Source organism: Spermophilus citellus (genome assembly GCF_964194105.1).
Source record: "Spermophilus citellus genome assembly, chromosome: 1".
NCBI lineage: Eukaryota > Metazoa > Chordata > Mammalia > Rodentia > Sciuridae > Spermophilus > Spermophilus citellus.
Window position 1 is genome coordinate 173260002 of NC_138182.1, and position 22823 is coordinate 173282824.

Consider the following 22823-nt stretch of genomic DNA (forward strand, 5'->3'; position numbering starts at 1 on the left):
CAATTATTATCTCTTTCATTTCTTCTTTTAATTATGGTTACTTTGGTATTTGACTATCCTACTTTACTCATGCAAATTATATAGTAAAAATGTGTATGTGAATTTAAATAGAAAACAGATACTTCAAATACTTTTTCCTATTTCTACTTTAACTTAAGATAAAGTTCTAAAAAATAAGGCATCAGATCAAGCTTGATTTGAAATTTAAAAATCTCAAATAATTTTGTTTTTCTTTACTCCTAAAATAACTTAAGTGATTCTTTTTCTTTTTTCTTGCTTTCTGAACTTTTTTTTTTTATAAAACAGATAACTGAATAGTTAAAGGTAAAAGAATACCTCAGGGATAGAAAGTACTGTTGATCAATGAAAGCTAATCAAAAGTTCAAAATTATCACCTTTTGAAAACTGCAAAATAAATAGACTGTCCTTGGTACATGTTGTATAACTATTCTTTTCCCTTACTATATTAAATCCTTGGAAAACAGAATTCTGAAGAGAAATAAGCAATTACTACATAAAAATATTTTTAATATCAGGAATGATAAAGTTAAGAGACCTATGAATTAGTCTTTTGGGGTTTTTGTTTTTGGGGGGCTTTTTGGTACTGGGGATTGAACTCAGGGGTAGTTGATTACTGAGCTAAATCCCCAGCCTTTTTTGTATTTTATTCAGAGATAGGGTCTCACCGAGTTCCTTAGCACCTACCTTTTGCTAAGGCTGGCTTTGAACTTGGGATCCTCCTATCTCAGCCTCCCAAGTTGCTGGGATACAGGCGTGTGCCAACGCGCCCGGCTCTGAATTAGTCTTAGTGTTAGTAGATGTACTATTTAAAGGAACAGAGACAAAGTATTTTTATAACTTAAATGTCCTCTATTAAAAGCAAATTAATATATAAATCAATACATTTGATAAGGATTGATATAGTAGATAAAGAACAAGATTTCAACTGCTTTATCCTGAATCTCAGTATTTTATATAGTCTTCCATTTTCTAGATGCCTTGGGTTTAGCAGAATCATTTTTAAAATTTAGTACTACTGCTAGACACAGTGGCACACGCCTAGAGTCCCAGCAACTTCAGAGGCTGAGGCAAAAGGATCCCAAGTTCCAAGTTTGAGACCAGTCTCAGCAACTTAGCAAGACCCTGAGCAATTTAGCAAGCACTGTCTCAAAATGAAAAATAAAAAGGGCTGGGGATGGTGCTCAATAGTAAAGCAATCCTGCGTTTCATCTCCAGTCCCCCACCCTAATTCTTTTTTAATTTAGTAGTACTAAAATTTCTTAATTCCTCATCTTACCTCCTGCCCAAAATACAAGCAAAATCTTATGACTGAAATTACTTTAAATTATCTCTGATTTTAATAGCATTAAAGTAAATTCTGAAATCCAAATAAAGTGATAACACTACAGCCCACACCTGTCATCTCCACTAACAATAAAAGAAATCTTGCTTGTGGCCATAGTTCTAGGCTCTAGGTACAGCTTTTTACTATACTAAAAATATATACACTCTTCCCTCAATAAGTGATTGTTATCTCCTAAAATTCTGGAGTAACTATAATTTCAATGACATCATAACTTAGATAATACCTAAAAAATTAAAATATATGGCAGAAATACTATACTATTGAATAGGATAGGAAATGCTTTAAAAAACCATCTGCAGTAAAAAACCAATTGTTTGTAGTGCTTACCTGTAATTTAGACTGAAGAGTCAGATAAACACGAAGTATTTCTATACTGCTACGTATGCGAACAGATGCTCTCTCTGGCTCAAAGTTTGGGTTGATCAAATCATTGAAGGGTTCATTTGTAACATCATTTCCCAGCAAAGAATAGTAAAAGAAAAACTCAGGCTGCCTTTCTGGAAGTTTCATGGTACATGGAATTAACTAAACATTAAGGGGGAAAAAAGAATTATTTTTAAACTTTCAACATGTGTCTGACACTCCTAAAATATTTACTAAAATGTTGATTTTTTTAATAAAGTCTTAAATTACCCATTAAAAAATTCTAAATCTCTGCCAAATTATTAATTTCTACTAATTTTTAAAGGATCATCTTAGAAAAGCAAAGACTTAATGACTTCTAATAGATTTAGGCTGTTTTAAAGTTTTCATTTTTTTCAACTAATCCATGAATGAATGGGTTGAAAGTTCTTTCTAGAAGAAAAGTCAAATATTTTAAACTAAACTTTCTTTATTTTCATTTACTTTATTTCATCTTACCCTATTCCACCAATAGAGGCTCCACTTATAAGAAAATATTTTTTTTAAATCTTAATTTAGGTTATTTAAAATATAACACTTTACACTAGGTCTCTGAATTAAAAAACAAAAAACAGATCTATGAATTAACAGCTACAAAAAAATATATACCTTTTGTTCTAGGAGTGTTATTTCTTAGAGTTGCTAGTTTCATGGCAACAGATGACTAAAAGATGTGATTCCTGTCCTATAAAGTATAAAATATCTGCAGACAGACTCCAATCTTCACTAGAACAATGTTAAATAATGAACTATAAATATTTAATGTATCCATCAAAAGGAGATGACTTTAAATAGGTGGCATACAGTACGGCTGCTAAATGATAATACTGACATAAAAATTACCTAAGACATTACTTGGTTTAAAAAGTTACTGTATAGTTCATACAGTTTGTGAAAATAACAATTATAGTAGCAGAATGTGTTTGTGTGTGTGGATGTGTGTATGGAGGGAAGGAGGGGGAGAAAGGGAGATAGAGAACTTGGCACAACTATCACTTATAACACATATAAACACAAATTCTGGATTCAGACCTCAACCTCCAATTCTGCTGGTTCCATCAATAACTTGTTGCAAAACCTTAAAATTACTTAATTCCTCTGTGCTTCCATTTTCTTTTAGTTGGAAGGATTATAAGAGATAATACATGTTCCATGCTAGTTGTTATTATATGAAAATGGAAAAATATTTGGGGAAAAATGCATTGCCCATAACAATGATTAGACACTTATTTTCTTCCATAATCAGAAAGCAATAAAAATGTTAAGAAACAAAGGTGGCCTTTATATATTTCATAGTACAATTAACTTTAATTCCCACTATGGAAAAGATTCTTTTAAAAATTTTTTATTACCTTGGAATATAGAGACTATGGCAGTTTTTAGCCTTACTTTACATACTTAAGAAAGAAGTAAGGTTATCACCATCCATTCTTGCTGCAAACTCAACCCTCTATTCTACTACATATAATTTTTTTAAGTAACATGTTCTCAATCACTGATTTGCATCTGAAAAGGTATGTTTATCTCTATATGCTTTCTCAAATTGCCTCTGTCTCAGCTGAGAAGAAAAAAAAACTAAGTGGCTAGTTTTATCCCAGACAACAATAATGTAACCATTAAGCAGCCAAATTCCCAAATTTTCCCCTGCTCCCAGCCTCAGGAAACCACTAATAGACTTTTATATATATATTTATATTTATATATTTTAGTTGTCAATGAGCCTTTATTTTATTTATTATATGTAGTGCTGAGAATCAAACCAAGTGCCTCACACATGCTAGGCAAGCGCTCTACTACTGAGCCACAAACCCAGCCCCAACTAATTTGCTTTTGGTCACTAGGAATTTTTGCCTTTATTCTGGATATTCACATAAGGTAGACTCCTAATCATCTGACATGTGGAAAGAGTGTCCTGATGCAATTAATAAAAAAAGACAATGGACCTTCCTCACAATCAAGGTGGCACATTAAGCTGAGGCAATCGACAGCAGAACTTTATTAGAAGAAAAATAAAGAAACTGATGGAAAAAAAAAAAGTACATGTGTCAATGAGGAAATGACATTACCAAATTAGAGGAAAAAGAGTAAACATGTATTAAAAATCCTTTTAGTAGTGGCCATGAATTTAGTGTGACAAACATGTTTCCTGAGAACTGTAACTAAGCAATCTTGAAAGTTAAATAAAAATGCAATCACCAATTGCATATTTCACCTGTGAATGTAGATTATGTGGGCATTTTGTAGCTTTAGGAAAGTAAATAATGGGCTGGGGTTGTGGCTCAGCAGTAGAGTGCTCACCTGGCACATTCGAGGCCCTGGGTTCAGCACTACATATAAATAAAATAAAGGCACTGTGTTCAACTACAACTAAAAAATAAATATCTTTAAAAATGAAAGTAAATAATAAAAATTTTAGGCATAAGCCAAATTCCCAATTTAAAATATATTAATTTATTTCAGGTGCTATAAACCAACACAATGTCAAGAAAAGTACACTTGTTCATAAGAAGGGCAAAAGAAAAATAGTTAATTTTGTATTAAGTCAATCTACCACAAGCATCCTGGCATACTCCTGCTGAGTGTGTCAAGACTGCAAGACCATGACCAGTCTTACCTAAGCTGCTTCCCATGGATATAGCTGGTAGCCCAGGGAAATAAGGTAACACATCTTCCTGGACTAAAACCAGGACTGCTTACAACTTATAATAATGGTGGAGCATTCCCCAAAATCATTTTCCTCAGCTGTGACAAAAATCAATGTGTGCCTCTCTATATAACCCCCATGGGACTTCAGGTAAAGGGAACTGAAGAAAATATAGCTACATTTTTGTTGCTTGCTTGCTTTAAAGTAATAAAGTCCTTTGATTTTTAACCCAAGAATCTAATATCTTTTGCCAGCATCCATGAAAGTAACAGGATAATTTGTTAGCTTATAAGCAAGGTAAAAAAGAATCCCAGACATGACAAGCATTAAATACTAATGAGACAAAGTGTTCCTGACATGTCTCCAGCTAGCACATTATTTAAAAAGTAAATTTAAATGGATTCTGCTGTTAGGTGTAACTAAAAAGAACCAATAAATTTTTTAAAATTTTCAAATAAAAAAAAGCAAATTTAAGAAATCCTTTTGTCGATACTTACAATGACATACAATACAATGTCAAACAATGTATACTGATGATCATTTTCTAAATCTAATATATCTTATTGTAACAAGATATTGAAATCTATTCTTTTCCAAAAGCAAAAATGTTTTATGAAATGAAAGAAAACATTTGTTTAACACGTTTTAAAAGACTACTTGCAAATCTTTTTAACACCTAAAGGTAGGATTTTTAAAATAAAATGGTTTTCAAATTCTGCACAAATCACTAATCTCAGGGAACATCTCACCTGCTCCAACTGGGTGGCAAACGCTATGGTCACTGACAGAATAAAGGAGTCAGTACAATACTCTGCTGGTCCAATCTGATGGTACCCTCCCTCTTCATTCAGCACTGCTACAATGTCCTTCGGGTCAAGTCCAGACAGGCTAGCAGGTACTTTACAAAGAAAAACACGATTAAACTGGCTTGTACTCTGCCATAAACCATTATAAGATTTTAAAAGCTGATTATATTTTTAAACTTACTTGGCAATTTTCATGGATACAGTTAATATCTCAAATAGTTTTCTTTAATTTCTTATAAACTTTCCAAAGAAACCTTATTTTTTCATTATTTTTATTGGTTCATAATAGTTACTAATATTAGGGTGCATTTTGATATAATTATAAATGCATGGAATATAATTTACTCCAATTCAGTCCCCAGTATTACCCTTCCCTCCCCACCACCATTTCCTTTCCTCTATTCTAGTGATCTTTATTTACATTTTTTAAATTAGTATCTGTGGATATACATAATGGTGAGTTTCATTGTAGTATATTCATATACATACACTGGAAAATTAGTTCATGTTCATTCCAACATTTTTCCCTTATCCTGTCCCTCCTCCTTCCCCCACAATCCCCTTCTTCTACACTCTCTATTTTTCTTTTGCCAGAATTCCTGCTCACCTCCCTCCATTATTTTAGAATATCTCTGACATAACAAAGATTCAACCTTTGACTTTCTGGGTCAGATTTATTTCATATAGCATTATGGTCATCAGTTTCATCCATTTACCAGCAAATGACATAGTTTCATTCTTTTTAATGGCTCAGTAATATTCCATTAAGTTCATATACCATATTTTCTTTATCCATTCATCCATTGAAAGGCACCTAGGTTGGTTCCATAGTTTGGCTATTTTGAGTTGTGCTGCTATAAATACTGATGTGGCTGTGTCCCTATACTATGCTGATTTGAGAGATTTGGGAAATATACTAAGGAGTGAGATAGCTGGGTCATGTGGTGGTTCCATTCCTAGTTTTTTGAGGAACCTCTATACTGCCTTCCAGACTGGTTACACTAATTTGCAGTCCTACCAACAATTGAATGAGTGTATTTTTCCTCCACATCCTCGCTAACACTTGGCTGGCCTTGAACTTGTGATCCCTTCTGCCTTAGCCGCTTTACATTTTTTAAATTTTGTGGAGAATTACATCTATTGATTGCTATTTGCTGAACCAACCTTGCATCTCTGGAATGAAACCCACTTGATTATGATGCACTAATTTTTTAATGGGTTTTTGTATGGCTTGCCAATATTTTATTAAGAATTTTGCATCTATGTTCATCAGGGATATCGGCCTGAGACTTTCTTTCCTTGATGTGTTTTTGGAGTGTTTTTTGTTTGTTTGTTTTTTTCTTGAGAATACTTTGTTAGTTTCCATGTGGTTTTGATTTGCATTTCCCTAATTGCTAGAGATGATAAACATTTTTTCATTAATTTATTGGCCATTTGTATTTCTTCTTTTGAAAAGTATGTGTTTAGTTCTTTTGCCCATTTATTGAGTTATTTGCTTTTTTGGTGTTAAGTTTTTTGAGTTCTTTATATATTCTGAATATATCTGAGGAGCAGGTGGCAAAGATCTTCTCCTATTCTGGAGGCTCCCTCTTCAGACTTGTTTTCTTTGCTGTACAGAAGCTTTTTTAAGTATGATGGCAACCCACTTACTGATTTTTAGCTTTATTTCTTGTGTTTTAGAAGTCTTGTTCAGGAAGTAGGTTCTGGTGCTGATGTGTTGTAATGGTAGGCCTACATTTTCTTCTAGTAGTTGGAGAGTTTCTGGTCTAATTCCTGGATCTTGAATCCACTTTGAGTTGACTTTTGTGCAGGATGAAAAATAGGAGTCCAGCTTCATTCTTCTACATGTGGATATCCAGTTTTTCCAACACCATTTGGTAAAATTACTATTTTTTTCTCCAGCATATGTTTTGGGAACCTTTGGTATCAGATAACTATATTTACTTCTATTCTATTCCACTGTTTTGGTGCCCATACCATGATATTTTTGTTACTATGGTTCTGTAGTATAATATGGGGTCTAGCATTGTGATGCCTCCAGCATTGCTCTTTTTGCTCAGGACTGCCTTGGCTATTTTGGGTCTTATTTTCCCAAATGAATTTTAGTAATGATTTTTCACATTCTGTGGACAATGTCATTGGTATTTTGATGGGAAATGCATTGAAGTTGTATAATGCTTTTGTTAGTACAGCCATTCTGACAATATTAATTCTGCCTATCTAACAACATGAGAGGTCTTTTCATCTTTTAAGGTCATCTTCAATTTCTTTCTTCAGTATTCTACAGTTTTCATTGTAGAAGTCCTTTACATTCTTTGTTAGATTAATTCTCAGGTATTATTATTTTTGGGGGGTTATTGTGAATGGGATAGTTTTCCAATTTCTTGTTCAGCAGATTAATGGAGTAAAGGAAAACAACTGACTTATGTATGTTGATCTTATATCCTGCTGCTTTACTAAATTTGTATATCAGCTCTAGAAGTCTTTTGGGTCCTCTAAATATAGGATCATGTCATCTGCAAACATATAGTTTGACCTCTTTTCCTATTTGTATTCCTTTAATTTCCTTCTCTTACCTTATTGCTCTGGCTAAAGTTTCAAGGACTATGCTGAATAGGAGTAGTAAGAAAGAGCATCCTTGTCTTTTTCCTCTTTTTTAAAGGAAATGCTTTCAATTTTTTCTCCATTCAATCTGATGTTATATTGGCCTTGCTTGGGTTTGTCATATATAGCCTTCACAATGTTGAAGTTAAGTTCCTTCTATCCCTAGCTTCTCTAGTGTTTTAAACATAAATGGGTGCTATGCTTTGTCGAATGCTTTTTCTTCATCCATTAAGATAATCATGTTAATTCTTGTCCTTAAGTCTATAATGTGGAGAATTTACATATATTGATTGCTATTTGCTGAACCAACCTTGCATCTCTGGAATGAAACCCACTTGATTATGATGCACTAATTTTTTAATGGGTTTTTGTATGGTTTGCCAATATTTTATTAAGAATTTTGCATCTATGTTCATCAGGGATATCGGCCTGAGACTTTCTTTCCTTGATGTGTTTTTGTCTGGCTTTGATATCAGGATGACATAAGCTTCATAGATTAAATTTTGCAGTGTTTCCTTCTTGAAAAAACCTTATTTTATTCTTTCTGTACATAAAACCATATTCTGAAATAATATTTTAAAGAACTTCAATTTCATAAACCACACACAAAGGCATATAACATAAGTTTCCTAATGAACCTAAATTGAAAAGAAAAGAATAAGCTAGATTTGGCTAACAAGAGAAAGGTGACTGAAAAACAGAATATGAGAGTGAAAAATACGTTCTAGATGGAGGAACAATATGTACAAAGACACAGAAGCAAGAGAAAGCATGTAGTTAAAGAATCACAAGATATAATGTGCTGGATTAGGAAAGTGAGCACTGATGTATAAAAAGAGTGGCTGGAGAGACAAGAAGAAGCTATACTATGAAGGGTTTTCCTGAATGCTACATCAAAACATGGAAAGTTTTATAAAAATAAAGGGAAAACCACAAAATAGTTTTGAGAAGAGACTAATATGATCAAATAGGCTTCAGTATGAAAAGACTACACTGGTCAAGAGTTTTTCAAATTGATTTAAAGAAAAAGACATACAACTAAAAGATCAAACACTATCCAATGTTGGGGAAAATGCAGGAAAATGGACACTCTCAACCAGCATATACTAGTACAACCTATTGGAAGGGTAATATATCAGTGATTATCAAAATTATATATATATTCATATTCCATAACAAGCAATCCCTCTTGTAGAGTTAATCCTAAGAACATGTGCTTACTGTAGCATAGCTGAAAATAGTAAGTGTTAAGAATAGGGCTGGGTATGTGGCTCAAGCGGTAGCATGCTTGCCTGGCATGCACCGGGCACTGGGTTTGATCCTCAGCATCACATAAAAAATAAAATAAAATAAAGATGTTGTGTCCACTGAAAACTAAAACATAAATATTTTTTAAAAATCTCTCTCTTAAAAAAAAAGAATAGAGATATTTAAGTCACATAAACCAAAGTTCCAAATTAATTGTTATTTACAAGTTATATTGAAAAATGATACGATCTCCTTTAGTCTCCATTTTTCCTTCTGCAAATTTTTTATGTGGTTCTAAAGACCAAATCAAATACTGAAAGCAAAACACTTAGCACATATCTGACACATGTAATAAAGGTAGCTATTACATGATAAGGTCAGCAGAGCTTAGAAGTTCAAATAATAACTATGAGAGGTTTCTCACTGTCAGGAAAAAGTTACAAATATGGAAAGAGAGAAAATGAGCAATATACTCTGTGGTGCAGGAATAAAATTGAAAAGTGTCAGTGTAAACTCTGTTTAATATCTATGGATAAATATAGATGAAATGGTTTCCATGTATTATGTTTGAGTATGTCACCTCCATGATTTGAGAGTTAAAACATAATGGCTGGGTTGGGGATGTGGCTCAAGCGGTAGCGCGCTCGCTTGGCATGTGCGGGGCACTGGGTTCAATCCTAAGCACCACATAAAAATAAAATAAAGATGTTGTATCCACCGAAAACTAAAAGAAAATAAAATATTAAAAAATTCTCTCTTTAAAAAAAAAACAAACATAATGGCCAATGTGATAGCTTAAGAGATAGGGTCTTTAAGAGGCGATTAGGTCAGGATGGCTTTTTCCTATGAATGGGATTAGAAACCTTTTTAAAAAGGTCCTCTCTTGCCTTTTGGCCTTCTGCCATGCGAAGATACGTTTATAAGGCCCTCACCATATGCCAGTGCTTTGATTCTGGATTTTCCAGCCTCCAGAACTCTGAGAAATAAATTTCTGTTCTTTATAAATTACCCAATCTGTGGAATTCTAACAACACACAAAAAAAGAATAAAGATAAATGTATGTATGTATTTATTTGAGACATACATAGGTACACACATTCCCTAATTTTGGTTACAGGATCTTGACTTCTAAAAACTGTTTGCTAAAAGGAAAGAGGGCTCCATAGATAAATAGTTGAATACCCAACTGACACAGGAAACACACAAAATAAGCCTAGAATAATATCCTGTGTCAGAAAATATAAAAAAGCTCAAAGAATAATAAAAACAGTCAAAAGGGGAAAAGCAGCTTGAAAGGGCTGCCCCAAACTGGGACACAGATAAGAAATAAAATGATAAATAAAAAAGAAAACTATAAATCCATACTGTTATAAATAAATGAATAAAGTAAAGTTCTATTGAGGATTGGGGTATTTTCATAACTTCACAATTTTGCCTACAAAAGATTTATTAACTACAAAGGAAAAAAGTATGTTTATTGTTGAGAACACTGACACACATATTAACCAAGTAATCAAAGTGAGCACCATCAGTAACAGGACCAATAAAATTGTGCATTACCTAATAAGATGCAATGAGAAAAACATGATATTCTTGCCAAAGACATGTAACCTAAATCTCAAATCAGATAAATTCAAGTCAAGGAACATTCTAGAAATTAACTAGCCATATCTTCAAAATTTGAGGTTCATTAAAAGATGAAGGATCTATTTCAGATTAAAGCAGAATATACAGCCATGTCAATTAAATGAAATACCAGATTCTAAACTAAATCCTCATTCTAAAAATGACATTACTGATACAACTGGTAAAATGTAAGTGAATTATACAGTAGTAATATATCAATGTTTCATTAATGTAATAAGGTTACATGGTGTTAATGTTTCAAAATTAATTTCCCAATTTTGACGGACATATCATGATTATGTAGGAGAAATGTATGTATGTTGTAACGAACATGTCTGGCTTTCAGTAAAAAACTGCAAAGCATACTAAAAGCCAAAAAAGAAAAAAGAAAAAGGTTTAAAAAGACTAAATAAGCATCAGAACTAAAGTTACATATGACAGGAATATTAGAATTATCAGAACAGGAATTTTTTTAAAAATATGATTAATATGTTAAGGCTTTACTGGAAAAGACAGACAAAATACAGAGACAGATAAAGTAGGCAAAGATGAAATGTGTAACAAAGAGAAATGCAAGAAATCAAAAATACAACAAAACTGAAGAATGCTTTTGATGTGTTCTTTAGTGACTAGACATGACTCAACAAAGAATCTCAGAACTTGAGGATATGACAAGAGAAACTTCCCAAACTGGAAATCAAAGAGATAAATACTGAGGAAAAAAGAGAGAGAGAGAGAGAGAGAGAGAGAGAGAGAGAGAGAGAAAACACATCCAAGAACTGTATGACAACTTTAAAAGGCACAACACACATATGACAGAAATTCCAAAAAAAAAAAAAAAAAAAAGAATAAACAGAAAGAAACAGAAGCAATATTAAAGCAACTGAGAATTTCCCCAAATTGATGCCAAACACTAAGTCCTCAATTTAGGAAGCTAACAGAACACCAAGAAGGAAGAAAAAAATATATAAAATAAAACAAAAACAAACAAAAAAGAATCTGAACCCCTCCAGCTTGGCATGTCCTACTCAAATATCAGAAAGAATCTTGATAGAAGCTAACCTTACAAGAAAACCTAGAGGAGCGGAGATAAGAATTCTATCCAACTTTTCGGAAACCATGCAAGCAAGGAGAGAGTGGAACAAAACAGTTAGGGCAATGAAAGAAAATTTCACCAACCTTGAATTCTATATATGGTAAAATTAGCCTTCTAAAGTGAAAAGAAAATACTTTCTCAGACAAACAAAAATTTAAGGACTTTATTGCCCATAGACATGCCATGCAAGAAATGTTAACAAGAAGTTCTTAAGACTGGTGCAGTGGCACATGCATGTTGTAATCCCAGCAGGTAGGAAGGCTGAAGTGGAGGATAGCAAGTTCAAAGCCAGTCTCAGCAATTCAAAATAATTTTTTTTTTTTTTTTTTGTTTAAATGCTGAAGGTGTGACTCAGGGTTAAATGCTCCAGCTTCAATTCCTATAACTAAAAAAAAAAAAAAAGTTGTTCTTAAGAGACAGGGAAAATGACAAGGATCAGCAGAATCTTGGACCAACAAAAAGAAATGATGAGCTTTAGAAAATAAATGATGATAAAATAAAAACTTTTTTATTCTTGATTCATTTTGTTTATTCAAAATAAAATATAATCCTAGCAACAATTTATTCAATTACGTATGGTTACATGTTTATGTATATACTTACAAAGACATGACAACATTACACCAAAGACACAAAGTAGGAGAGAAGGATTAGTTTTGTTTTGTGGCTATAAGTTACTTGAACTACCCACAAAGTGGCATAGTGTAAGATGAAAATAGATTTGGACTAGTCATAAATCCAATGGCAACAAGTGAAAAGAGTTCATAAAAAATTAATTAAAAAAAACAGAAGTATAAGTGATACACTAAGAAAGGAGAGAAAATTAAGTTGTATAAAATTAAAGCCAAAAAAGGAAGAGAAAGAGTAAAAACAAAACTGAAACCAGGGTAATAAATCAAACACACAACAAATGTGGTCAATATTTAAGCCAACTGTACCAGTAATCTCTTTGAATGTCAATGGTCTAAATGCACCAATTAAAAATAGATGGTCATGGGCTGGGGTTGTAGCTCAGTGGTAGAGTGTTTGCCTAGCATGTGTGAGATACTGGGTTAAATTCTCAGCACCACATATAAATAAATAAATAAAAGGTTCATCAATTACTAATAAAATTTAAAAAAAAATAGATGGTCACAATAGATTAAAAAATAATGCCCAATTATATATTGTCCACTTTAGGGCTGGGGTTGTGGTTTAGTGGCAGAGCACTTGCCTAGCATGTGTGAGGGACTGGGTTCAATTCTCCACACCACATATCAATATAAAATAAAGATCCACTGACAACTAAAAAAAATTATTTTTTTTTTAAAGAGAGAGTGAGAGAGAGGGAGAGAGAGAGAGAATTTTAATATTTATTTATTTATTTTTTAGTATTTGGCGGACACAACATCTTTGTTTGTATATGGTGCTGAGGATTGAACCCGGGCCGCACGCATGCCAGGCGAGCTCGCTACCACTTGAGCCACATCCCCAGCCCCCAAAAAAATTATTTAAAAAAAAAGAAATCCACTTTAAATACAAAGATAAATTAGATTAACTATAAAGTAACTGAAAAAGATATACCAAATAATAAAAATAAAATGAAGTATTTATATTAATTTCACACAAAGCAGACTTCAAACCAAGCAAAGTTATTAGGGACAAACAGGGACACTGCATGATAATCAAGGGATTCCTTCTTTAAGACATAACAATCTTGAATATGTATGCACCTAATACTACAGCATCAAAATATATGTGACAAAAACTGACAAAAATGCAAAGAGAAACAGTTGAATCCACTAACATAGCTGGAGTCTTATTAAACACCGCACTCTCATAAATGGACACATCCAAAAAATACAAAATCAGGAAAAACATAGGTGAACTTATCAACACCAAAAAATCTACTGGACGTAATGAAAATCTACAGATGACTTCATCTACCCATAACCAAATACACATTCTTCTCAAGCTCACATGAAATACTCACCAAGACAGACAATATTCTGGGCCATAATATATACTTTAACAAATTCAAAAGAATACAAGTCATACAATGTCTGCTCTTAGACTACACGGAGTTAAACCAGAAATCAATAACAAAAAAGATAGCTGAAAAATCCCCAAACAATTGGATTAAACAACATAATTCTAAATAACACACAAGTCAAAGAAGAAATCAAGAGAAATATAAAAATATCTTGAACTAAATGAAAATGAAAACACAACTCATTAAGAGTTGTAGGATGAATATTATATGTATTGCATCCATTCGATACATATAGAAAAGAAGATCTTAAACCATTCATCTAAGCTTCCACCTTAGAAAATTAGAAAAAGAATGGCAAATTAAGACCAAAGACTATAGTAGAAAGTAATAAAAAAAAAAAAATCACAACAAATCAATGAAATTGACAGAAAATCAAGAGAAAAATCACCAAAACAAAAGCTGATTGTCTAAAAAGATCAAAATTAATAGCCTCTGGCCAGGCTAAATAAGGAAGAAAAAAGGTGAAAGGATACATATTACTAATATCAGAAATGAAAAATAGGACATCACTACAAATCCTATGGATGTTAAAAGGAAAATATAGAATGCTATGAACAAGTCCATGTACACAAATGTGAAAATCCAGATGAAAGAAACAACATGCTAAAACTCACACAAAAAGAAACAAATTGAACAGGACTAACATGAGAGAAACTGAACCAATAATTTACAGCCTTCCAAAATAGAAAACAGGTCCATATAAGTTATACTGGTGAATTCAAGCAAAAATTTAAGGAAGAAATGATACCAATTCTCTACAATCTCTTCCAGAAAATGCAAACTGAAAAACTATTTCCTAACTCATACTACAAAAAAAAAAAAAGAGAGAAACTACAGACCAATATTCCTCATAAGCATACATGCAAAAATCTTCAACAAAATATTAGTATATTGAATCCAACATGGATTAAAAAAATATGTATCATGATCAAGTGGGATTTATCTCAGGCACACAAGGTTTACTTTTACTAACAAAAATCAATTATTGTAGGGGCTGGGGTTGTGGCTCAGTGGTAGAGTGCTTGCCTAGTATGTGTGATGCACTGGGTTCAATCTTCAGCACCACATAAAAATAAACAAATAAAGGTATTGTGTCCATATACAACTAAAAAAAATTTTTTTAAATCAACTATTGTAATTCATGACATCAATAAACTGAAGAAGAAAAATCACACAATCATATCAATATATGCAGAAAGCACATATGACAAGACCTAACACCAATTCATGATAGTGAAAACAAACAAAACCCTCTAAACTAGAATCACAGGGAAAATTCCTCAATTTAATAAAGAATATCAATAAAAAACCTACAGCTAATATCATACTAGGTTTCACTAAGATCAGGTATGATACAAATATCCTCCCATTACTCCTTTTCAATATCTTACTTGGAAGTCCTTGCTCGTATAATAGAACCAGAAAAGGAAATAAAAGTACACAGATTAAAAAGAAATAAAATAGCCTTTTCTTTAAATGACATTAGGTAGGAAATTAGCACATGGAAAGACTTGATGAAGCTGGGCAGGGTGGTGCACACATTTAAGCCTAGCAGTTCGGGAGGCTGAGGTAGGCAGATCACAAGTTCAAGATCATCCTCAGTCCCTAAGCAACTTGTTGAGAACCTATCTCAAAAATAAAAAAGAAAAACAAAAAACTAGAAAATTTAAAAAAAGATCTGACCAAAAAAAGAGAAATCATTCTGTAGCTAATAAGAGTTTATAGGAAATGGCAGGATAGGAAGTTAACATGAAAGTCAACGGCTTCCCTATACAGCACAATAAACAAAATAAAAATGTTACGATTTACATTAATATCTGCCAAAAAATGAAGTACTTAGCTATAAATCTAACAAGATGTATATAAGATTTGTATGAAGAAAAAGACAAAATTCTGATTAAAAAATCAAGGGACTAAATAAATGGAGAGATTCATGGAGAGAAAGATTCAATATTTCCTATTAGTCCGTTCTTCCCAACTTGATTTATAAATCCACTGTAAACCTAATAAAAAGAGAAGCAAATTATTTTAATACTGACAAACTAATTCTAAAGTTGTATATTGAGAGGTAAAAGACATAGAACAACCAATGCAACACAGAACTACCTGACTTCAAGTCTTACTTACTATAAAGTTACAGTAATCAAGACTGTGGAATTGGGGCTAGGGTGGTGATTCAGTGGTAAAGTGCTTGCCTACCATGTGTGAGGCACTGGGTTCGATTCTCACCACTGCATATAAATAAATAAAATGAAGGTCCATTGACAACTAAAAAATATTTTTTTTAAAACAGACTGTGGAATTAACAAATCTAATGATGGAGCAGAATAGAGAGTCTAGAAAATAACATGCACATAAACACAATCAACTGATTTTTGACAAAGGAGCAAAGACAATACAATGGCTGAACAATTGGATATCCAGATACAAAAAAATGAAACATAGACAGATCTACACCCTTCACAAAAATTAACTTAAAATCAAAGACCTAAACGTAAAATGCAAAAACCATACAACTCCTGGAAGATAACATAAGAGAAACCTACATGGCCTTGGATATGGCAATAATTTTTCAGATATACCAACAATGGCACAATCTATGAGTGATATAACTGATCAGCTACACTTCATTAAAATTAAAAAGTTAGGCTCTGTGAAAGACAATGTCAGGAGATTAAAAAGACAAGCCACAGACTGAGAAAATATATATGCCAAAGACACATTTGATAAGACAGCCAAAATATACAAAGAACCTATAAAACTCAATAATAACATAAACAAGTGGATTAAAAATTGGACCAAAGGGGCTGGGATTGTGGTTCAGTGACAGAGCGCCTGCCTTGCACGTATGAGGCACTGGGTTCAATCCTCAGCACCACATAAAAATAAATAATGAAATAAGGTATTGTGTCCATCTAAAAAAAAAAAAATTTTTTTTTTAATTGGACCAAAGACCTGAAAACACACCTAATGAAAGAAGATATACAGATGGCAGGTTAAGCATATATAAATATGCTCACCATTATATATCATTAAGAAATGCAAATTAAAACAACAATGAGATAGCACTGTACACCTATTATAATGGCCAAAATTGAATACACTAACAACAGTGAATGTTGGCTAGATTATGGAGCAACAGGAACTATCATTCATTGCTGCTGGAAATGCAAGATGATACAGCTACTTTGGAAGACAGTTTAGGGATTTCTTAAACCTAATCTTACCACATAATTCAGCAATCAAACTCTCTGGTAAATACCCAAATGAACTGAAAACATATTCACAAAAAAAAAAAAAAAAAAAAAAAAAAACCTGCAAACAGGGCTGGGAATGTGGCTCAGGCGGTAGCGCGCTCGTCTGGCATGCGTGCGGCCCGGGTTCGATCCTCAGCACCACATAAAAACAAAGATGTTGTGTCCGCCGAGAACTAAAAAATAAATATTAAAAATTCTCTCTCTCTCTCTCTCCTCTCTCACTCTCTCTTTAAAAAAAAAAAACTGCAAACAAATATTTATAGCAGCTTTATTCAAAACTTCAAGTTAGAAGCAACCAGAATTTCCTTTAGTAGTCAAAAGGATATACAAACTGTAGTTTATATAGACAATGGAATGTTATTCAGCCCTAAAAATTAAAAAAAATGAGTTATCAAGCTCTACAAAGACATGGAGGAACCTTATATGAGCTTAAGTTATTGAAGTTACTAAATGAAAGGAGCCACTCTGAAAAAGACTACATACTGTGTGATTCCAACTATATGATATTCTGAAAGAGGCAAAATTTTGGAGATAGTAACAAAAGATCAGTAACTAACTTAGTCTATTTCCTCTTGCTTTAATTAAACACTTTGGAGACTAAATAATTTATAAAGAAATTTATTTTTTATTGTTCTGGTAGCTAGAAAAATCAGAGGGTGAGTGGCCTTATTGAATAAAGACCTTCTTACTAATAAGGACTCTACAGAGTCCCAGGGTGGTACAGGGCATCACAGGGTAAGGGAGCTCATGGCAGCCAAACTGGCTTTAATAATACCTACTCCCCTGAAACCCATGAACATGTTATCCATGAACAGAATTATACCATTCATAATAGCAAGACCCTCATGACATAATAAGATCCCAAAGATACCAACATATAAATTTTGGGGGATACAACCAAACCACTGCCAGAGCCTTGGTGGGAGGAAGGGGTGAACAGAGCACAGAGCACAGCGTAGTAAAACTATTCTGCATGATACTATGGTGGATACACGACATTAACACATTTATCAAAACCCATAGACTGTACAACACCAAGAGTGAATTCAAATGTAAACTATGTATTTTTGGTGATAATGATGTGCCAATGTAGGCACATCAATTGTAAAAACAACACTCTGGTACTAAGTTGACAGATGTTGACCTGTAAGGGGCAGGAAATACATGGAACTCTCTCTATTCTCTAATTTTGCTATAAAACTAAAACTTCTCTTTAAAAAAAATTATAAATTAAAAAGAAAAATATATGAAGGTTTTGTTAAACTACAGTTGAATTAGTGAACAGAATAGCATGGGCATTTTGGAGGCTTTCCTGCATTCATCCTAGAAAGAAAATTTTCCTAAATTGTGAATTTCTAAAAATATAACATTCTTCTTTGTTTTACTATATATCAAATAAGGAAAAGAAAAGTTTTTTTGTGTTTCTAAGAATTGTAAACAAGAGCTAAGGGCAACAAATGCCACATGTGTAAATGGTGAAGGCGTTCCTGCACCCACTGTCTGACAGGGTCACAGCGTGGGGGACGCTGCGGCAAGGCCACACCATCTGGAAACTGGAACCATTAGGAATGTTAAGTGTTTTGTTTATGATACTCATGATATGGATAACAGGGCACACGTCAATCAATAATAAAAGTACGTATTGCCTGAGATTGCAGGAAAATTCCCAGAATGAGACTAAGGATACAACTGAGACATGCCATGAGGTGCATTTCAATCTCTCTCAGGATACAAACAATGGTGTCATTCCTCAAGCTTAAACAACAAGAAATATTTATCCCACGGTTAACAATTTACACTAGCCCCCCTCCCAACCCCATCCTAAAGCCACAACCTGTACAACAGCCTAGCTACAGAAAAACAATTGCTGTGCCAACAGTACAAGGACCACCGTATGTAGCTTATGGTACCCCCCTAGAAGACAAGAGGCTAATAAAAATACATTCCAGCAACCAATAGACCCTCCTTTGCTTTACACAGAAACTTAAGATGAAAATGGAAAACACAAATTGTGGATGTGTAACCGACGTGATTCTGCAATCTACATTTGGGGTAAAAATTGGGAGTTCATAACCCACTTGAATCTAATGTATGAAATATGATATGTCAAGAGCTTTGTAATGTTGTGAGCAACCAATTAAAAAAAAAAGAAAATGGAAAACACATAGTTAATATAAATGACAAATGGGTTGAGGTGTAAAGCCTGCCCTTTAGTTAAAGATTACAAAGACATAAGAATTGGTGTGCTTTGACCAAGGATCAAGGAAGTTCTTTAAGAAAGTAGTTGAATAGGTCATATGAAAAAAGGAAATTACCTTGGAAATTAAAAATAGAATAATGTAAAATTAACATAGATATATTTTAGAGGCACTTCAGAGTAGTAGGCTTTTAAATAATACTTTCACTACTTTAAGTGTGTTTTCCTGTGATTTTAGTTTAGAAATAAGAAAGCTTACCAATAATCATAAGTATGCTTTAAAGTTAAAGGTTAATGAAATAATTATGGGTATGCTTTAAAGTTAGAAGTGAATAATAATAGGTCAGGAGTCATGTAGTCTAGTTGTGTTGCCTAGCAACTAGTGATTGAGGTAAAAAACCTAAAAGCATAATCATGATTGGCTAAGGTTACAGAAAAATATTTTAAACAACACACTTTAACATCTTAGATAATCAATGTATGTCAGAAAAGATTGTAACTCTTGAAAATTATGTAAATCAAAAAAGTTTCAGGCTTTGAAGCTATCCATTAACTACCTGAAAAAAAAAACACCTGTAAAAAGGTATAAAAATAAAGGTTCTTCCAGGGGCAGCAGATATTTCTTCTAAAGACTGCTCTTTTTTTTTTTTTTTTCTTGAGAGAGAGAGAGAGAGAGAGAGAGAGAGAGAGAGAGAGAGAGGGAATTTTTTTAATATTTATTTTTCAGTTTTTGGCGGACACAACATCTTTGTTTGTATGTGGTGCTGAGGATCGAACCCGGGCCACAGGCATGCCAGGCAAGTGCACTACCGCTTGAGCCACATCCCCAGCCCCATGAAGACTGCTCTTAACTTGCAACCTGTCGTCCAGACTCTTCTTTCGCCAACGCCACTCCTCCTTCAGGACCCCTGAAACCCACTCCCCCCCACCCGGGGCTAGACCTCAGCATATAACAATATTTGATGCACTAGAATAAAATCAGCTTATACCACCCTATGATGGCCCCACTTGCCCCCATCCCCCTGTGATCGCTCCCACCAAAAGTTCTAGTCCATAGTTTAACTTCTCACAGAATGCCTTGTAAGATTATGCACAAACCTTTTCCATCTCGAGGTGGGGCTCCCTTTGCTTTAAAACTATCCACTGGTGCCTTTGTATCAGTCTCCAAAGCGATGCTTATCTGTATCTCAGACTTGAACTTGGTGTATTTATTACTCAGTAACTGGTACCATTTTGGTGCCTAATGAATAACCAACAAAGCAGAAAACATCTTTAATAGCTAACAGAGGAAAATACTTATTAGAAATGTTCCTTAAGGGTTAAGTAAGAGCTGGGTACAGTAGCACAAGCCTGTAATCCTAACTAGTTGGGAAGAGGAGACAGGAGGATGGGGCATTTAAGGCCAACCTGGGCAACACAGCAACATCCTACTCAAAACAAAAAAATCCATTTGTGTTCAATGAACCAAAGAACATTCTGCTGTCATGTATAACTAATTAGAATAAATAAATAAGTAAATAAATTTGAAAAAAGAAAATAATAATAATATTATTAATAATAAAAGAAAAGGTAAATTTCATAGGGTTTTTTTAGCACTTTTCTCCTCTTCAGAAAAAAATTTGTTTCACATTGTCTTCAAAAGAAAATTATTCCTACTTAGGAAGTTAGCAACTGAATTTCCCTTTGAAAAAAACTACTTAAAAGTTTTGATTATCTTCTTTGCTTGAATTCTTATGCTTCAACAGATAAAGTATTAAAGGAAGAAACATAATATTATTTATTTCTATCTTTAGCCTTGTATCTCAATCTCACTTAGTCCTTTATATAACAAAAGACTTAATTTTCTGTTCCATAACTCCTCCTGTTTCATACTTCTTATTGTATCTTTTCTTCCTGCCACATTGCTACTTTGATCTGCTTATATCAAATAAGGAAAAAAATCCTTACTGTTAATAAAAAAGACATTTACAAAATACTAAAGTAAAGGCCTAATCCTAGTGTTCTCATTATTAACCATGTGCTTGACTGATATTAAAACAAACAAAAAAGGCTTCTCACAGAATAAAAGAATCTTAAATTACCTAAAAATCTCCCATAAAGCAAGATCAGAAATTCTAGTACCAAAACTAGCCTGAAAAATGTCATAGCTCAGAACAATGCTTACCAATTATTGCAGTAGTCAGCAGGGGTACCAGTTCAGCACTAGGAAACAACATTCTTACTCTGAACATTGTTATAAAAAGGCACAGTAAACTGGTGCTTATACTGATCAATCCAAAATTGGCTATTTTATATCCAAATTATGTTTGATAAGAAAAACAGGATTAACTAGGCCATAAATTGTTTTAAAAACCTACAACCTAGTTTCTTAAAGATAAAAATGCATAACATAGTTTGTTGCTATATTTACAGATATTTTCTAATTCTAAATATAACCTTACAACTATTTTTTAATCACTTCTAGAATTTACATTTTTCTAATATACAACTCAGAACAACAAATCTGAATTTTTCTATGTTTAGTTTTACTTGTAGAGCATCAATTCATTTTGATCTTCAAATATTTTACTAGCCAAATTCAAATATTTCTGCTAACAGAAGAGATTAAGCAAGAATTTGGTTTCTATAAAACGAAAACAATTTTCAGCCATTTCCCCTTAACTCTGATGATAAATATGTGGACAAACTGTTCTAAAAACAACATAAAGGGATGAGGAAAATCAAGAGCACTTAAGAGGCATGATCTCTTTTCTTAGCCACCTTCTTCCTAAGAGAGTTTATTTTCACTTAAAAAGCATTTTAAAATTTCAGTTCTTTATGAATGACTCCAAATTTGAGCTGGGCCCACTGCTTCATTTGCAAATATCATGGCTATCAGCGGCAAAAATGTTAAAAACAAAAATTTGTTTTCACAGAATGTGATCTTAAGAATGAAAGAAAAAAAATTTTAAATGTTTATTTTTCTTAAACTGTGACTAAACAAAAACATCCAAAAAATAAAAACCTGAAATTTTCTGAAGTCAATCACATACAAAAATATTGGAGAACACATAAAAAGACCTAAGAAACATGTTCAATAATAAAAAGCACTAACTTTCTAAAAAGTATTGTCTTAGGGAGAAGAGGTACTGGTTGTTTATTTCAATAAAGTTAACTTACACTGACTTAGGACAAGTTACTTTACCTCTCGGTACTCAGTTTCCTCATTTATAATATGGGGAAAATAATGTCATAGGATTGTTCTGATGTTACCATTTAAAATACTATGAAAATTTCCTGGCACGTTAAAAAAAAAAATTCTATTACTTGTAGATAATGAGGGACATAAGAAATATTTATAGCAGCCTGAAAGAGACTAATAAAGATGATAATTTAAACTGAAAATAACTTAAGTAAATATACTTAATGTTACATAACCAATACCACTACCCCTGGTAAGAATTTGCAAGGAACAAGAAGCAGGGAAACCAATTAGGAAGTTATTATGAAAGCCAAAATGAGAAATTATGGTGGCTTAAATTGGGGTAGCAGTAGTAAAAATGCAA

General features: G+C 32.9%; 1 protein-coding gene across 5 annotated transcripts in view; it reads right to left on the reverse strand.

Annotated features, from left to right (window-relative positions):
- Nucleotides 1-22823, reverse strand: part of CEP120 (centrosomal protein 120) — a 78853-nt gene that overhangs the window by 47742 nt on the left and 8288 nt on the right. For all 5 annotated transcript variants that reach the window (XM_081289735.1, XM_081289737.1, XM_081289733.1 and 2 more), the window contains 3 exons: nt 20377-20518; nt 5162-5310; nt 1694-1891 (listed from right to left, as the gene is read on the reverse strand). In XM_081289735.1, coding sequence (XP_081145861.1) covers nt 1694-1891; nt 5162-5310; nt 20377-20518 — 489 coding nt within the window. The remainder of the gene's footprint in view (nt 1-1693; nt 1892-5161; nt 5311-20376; nt 20519-22823) is intronic.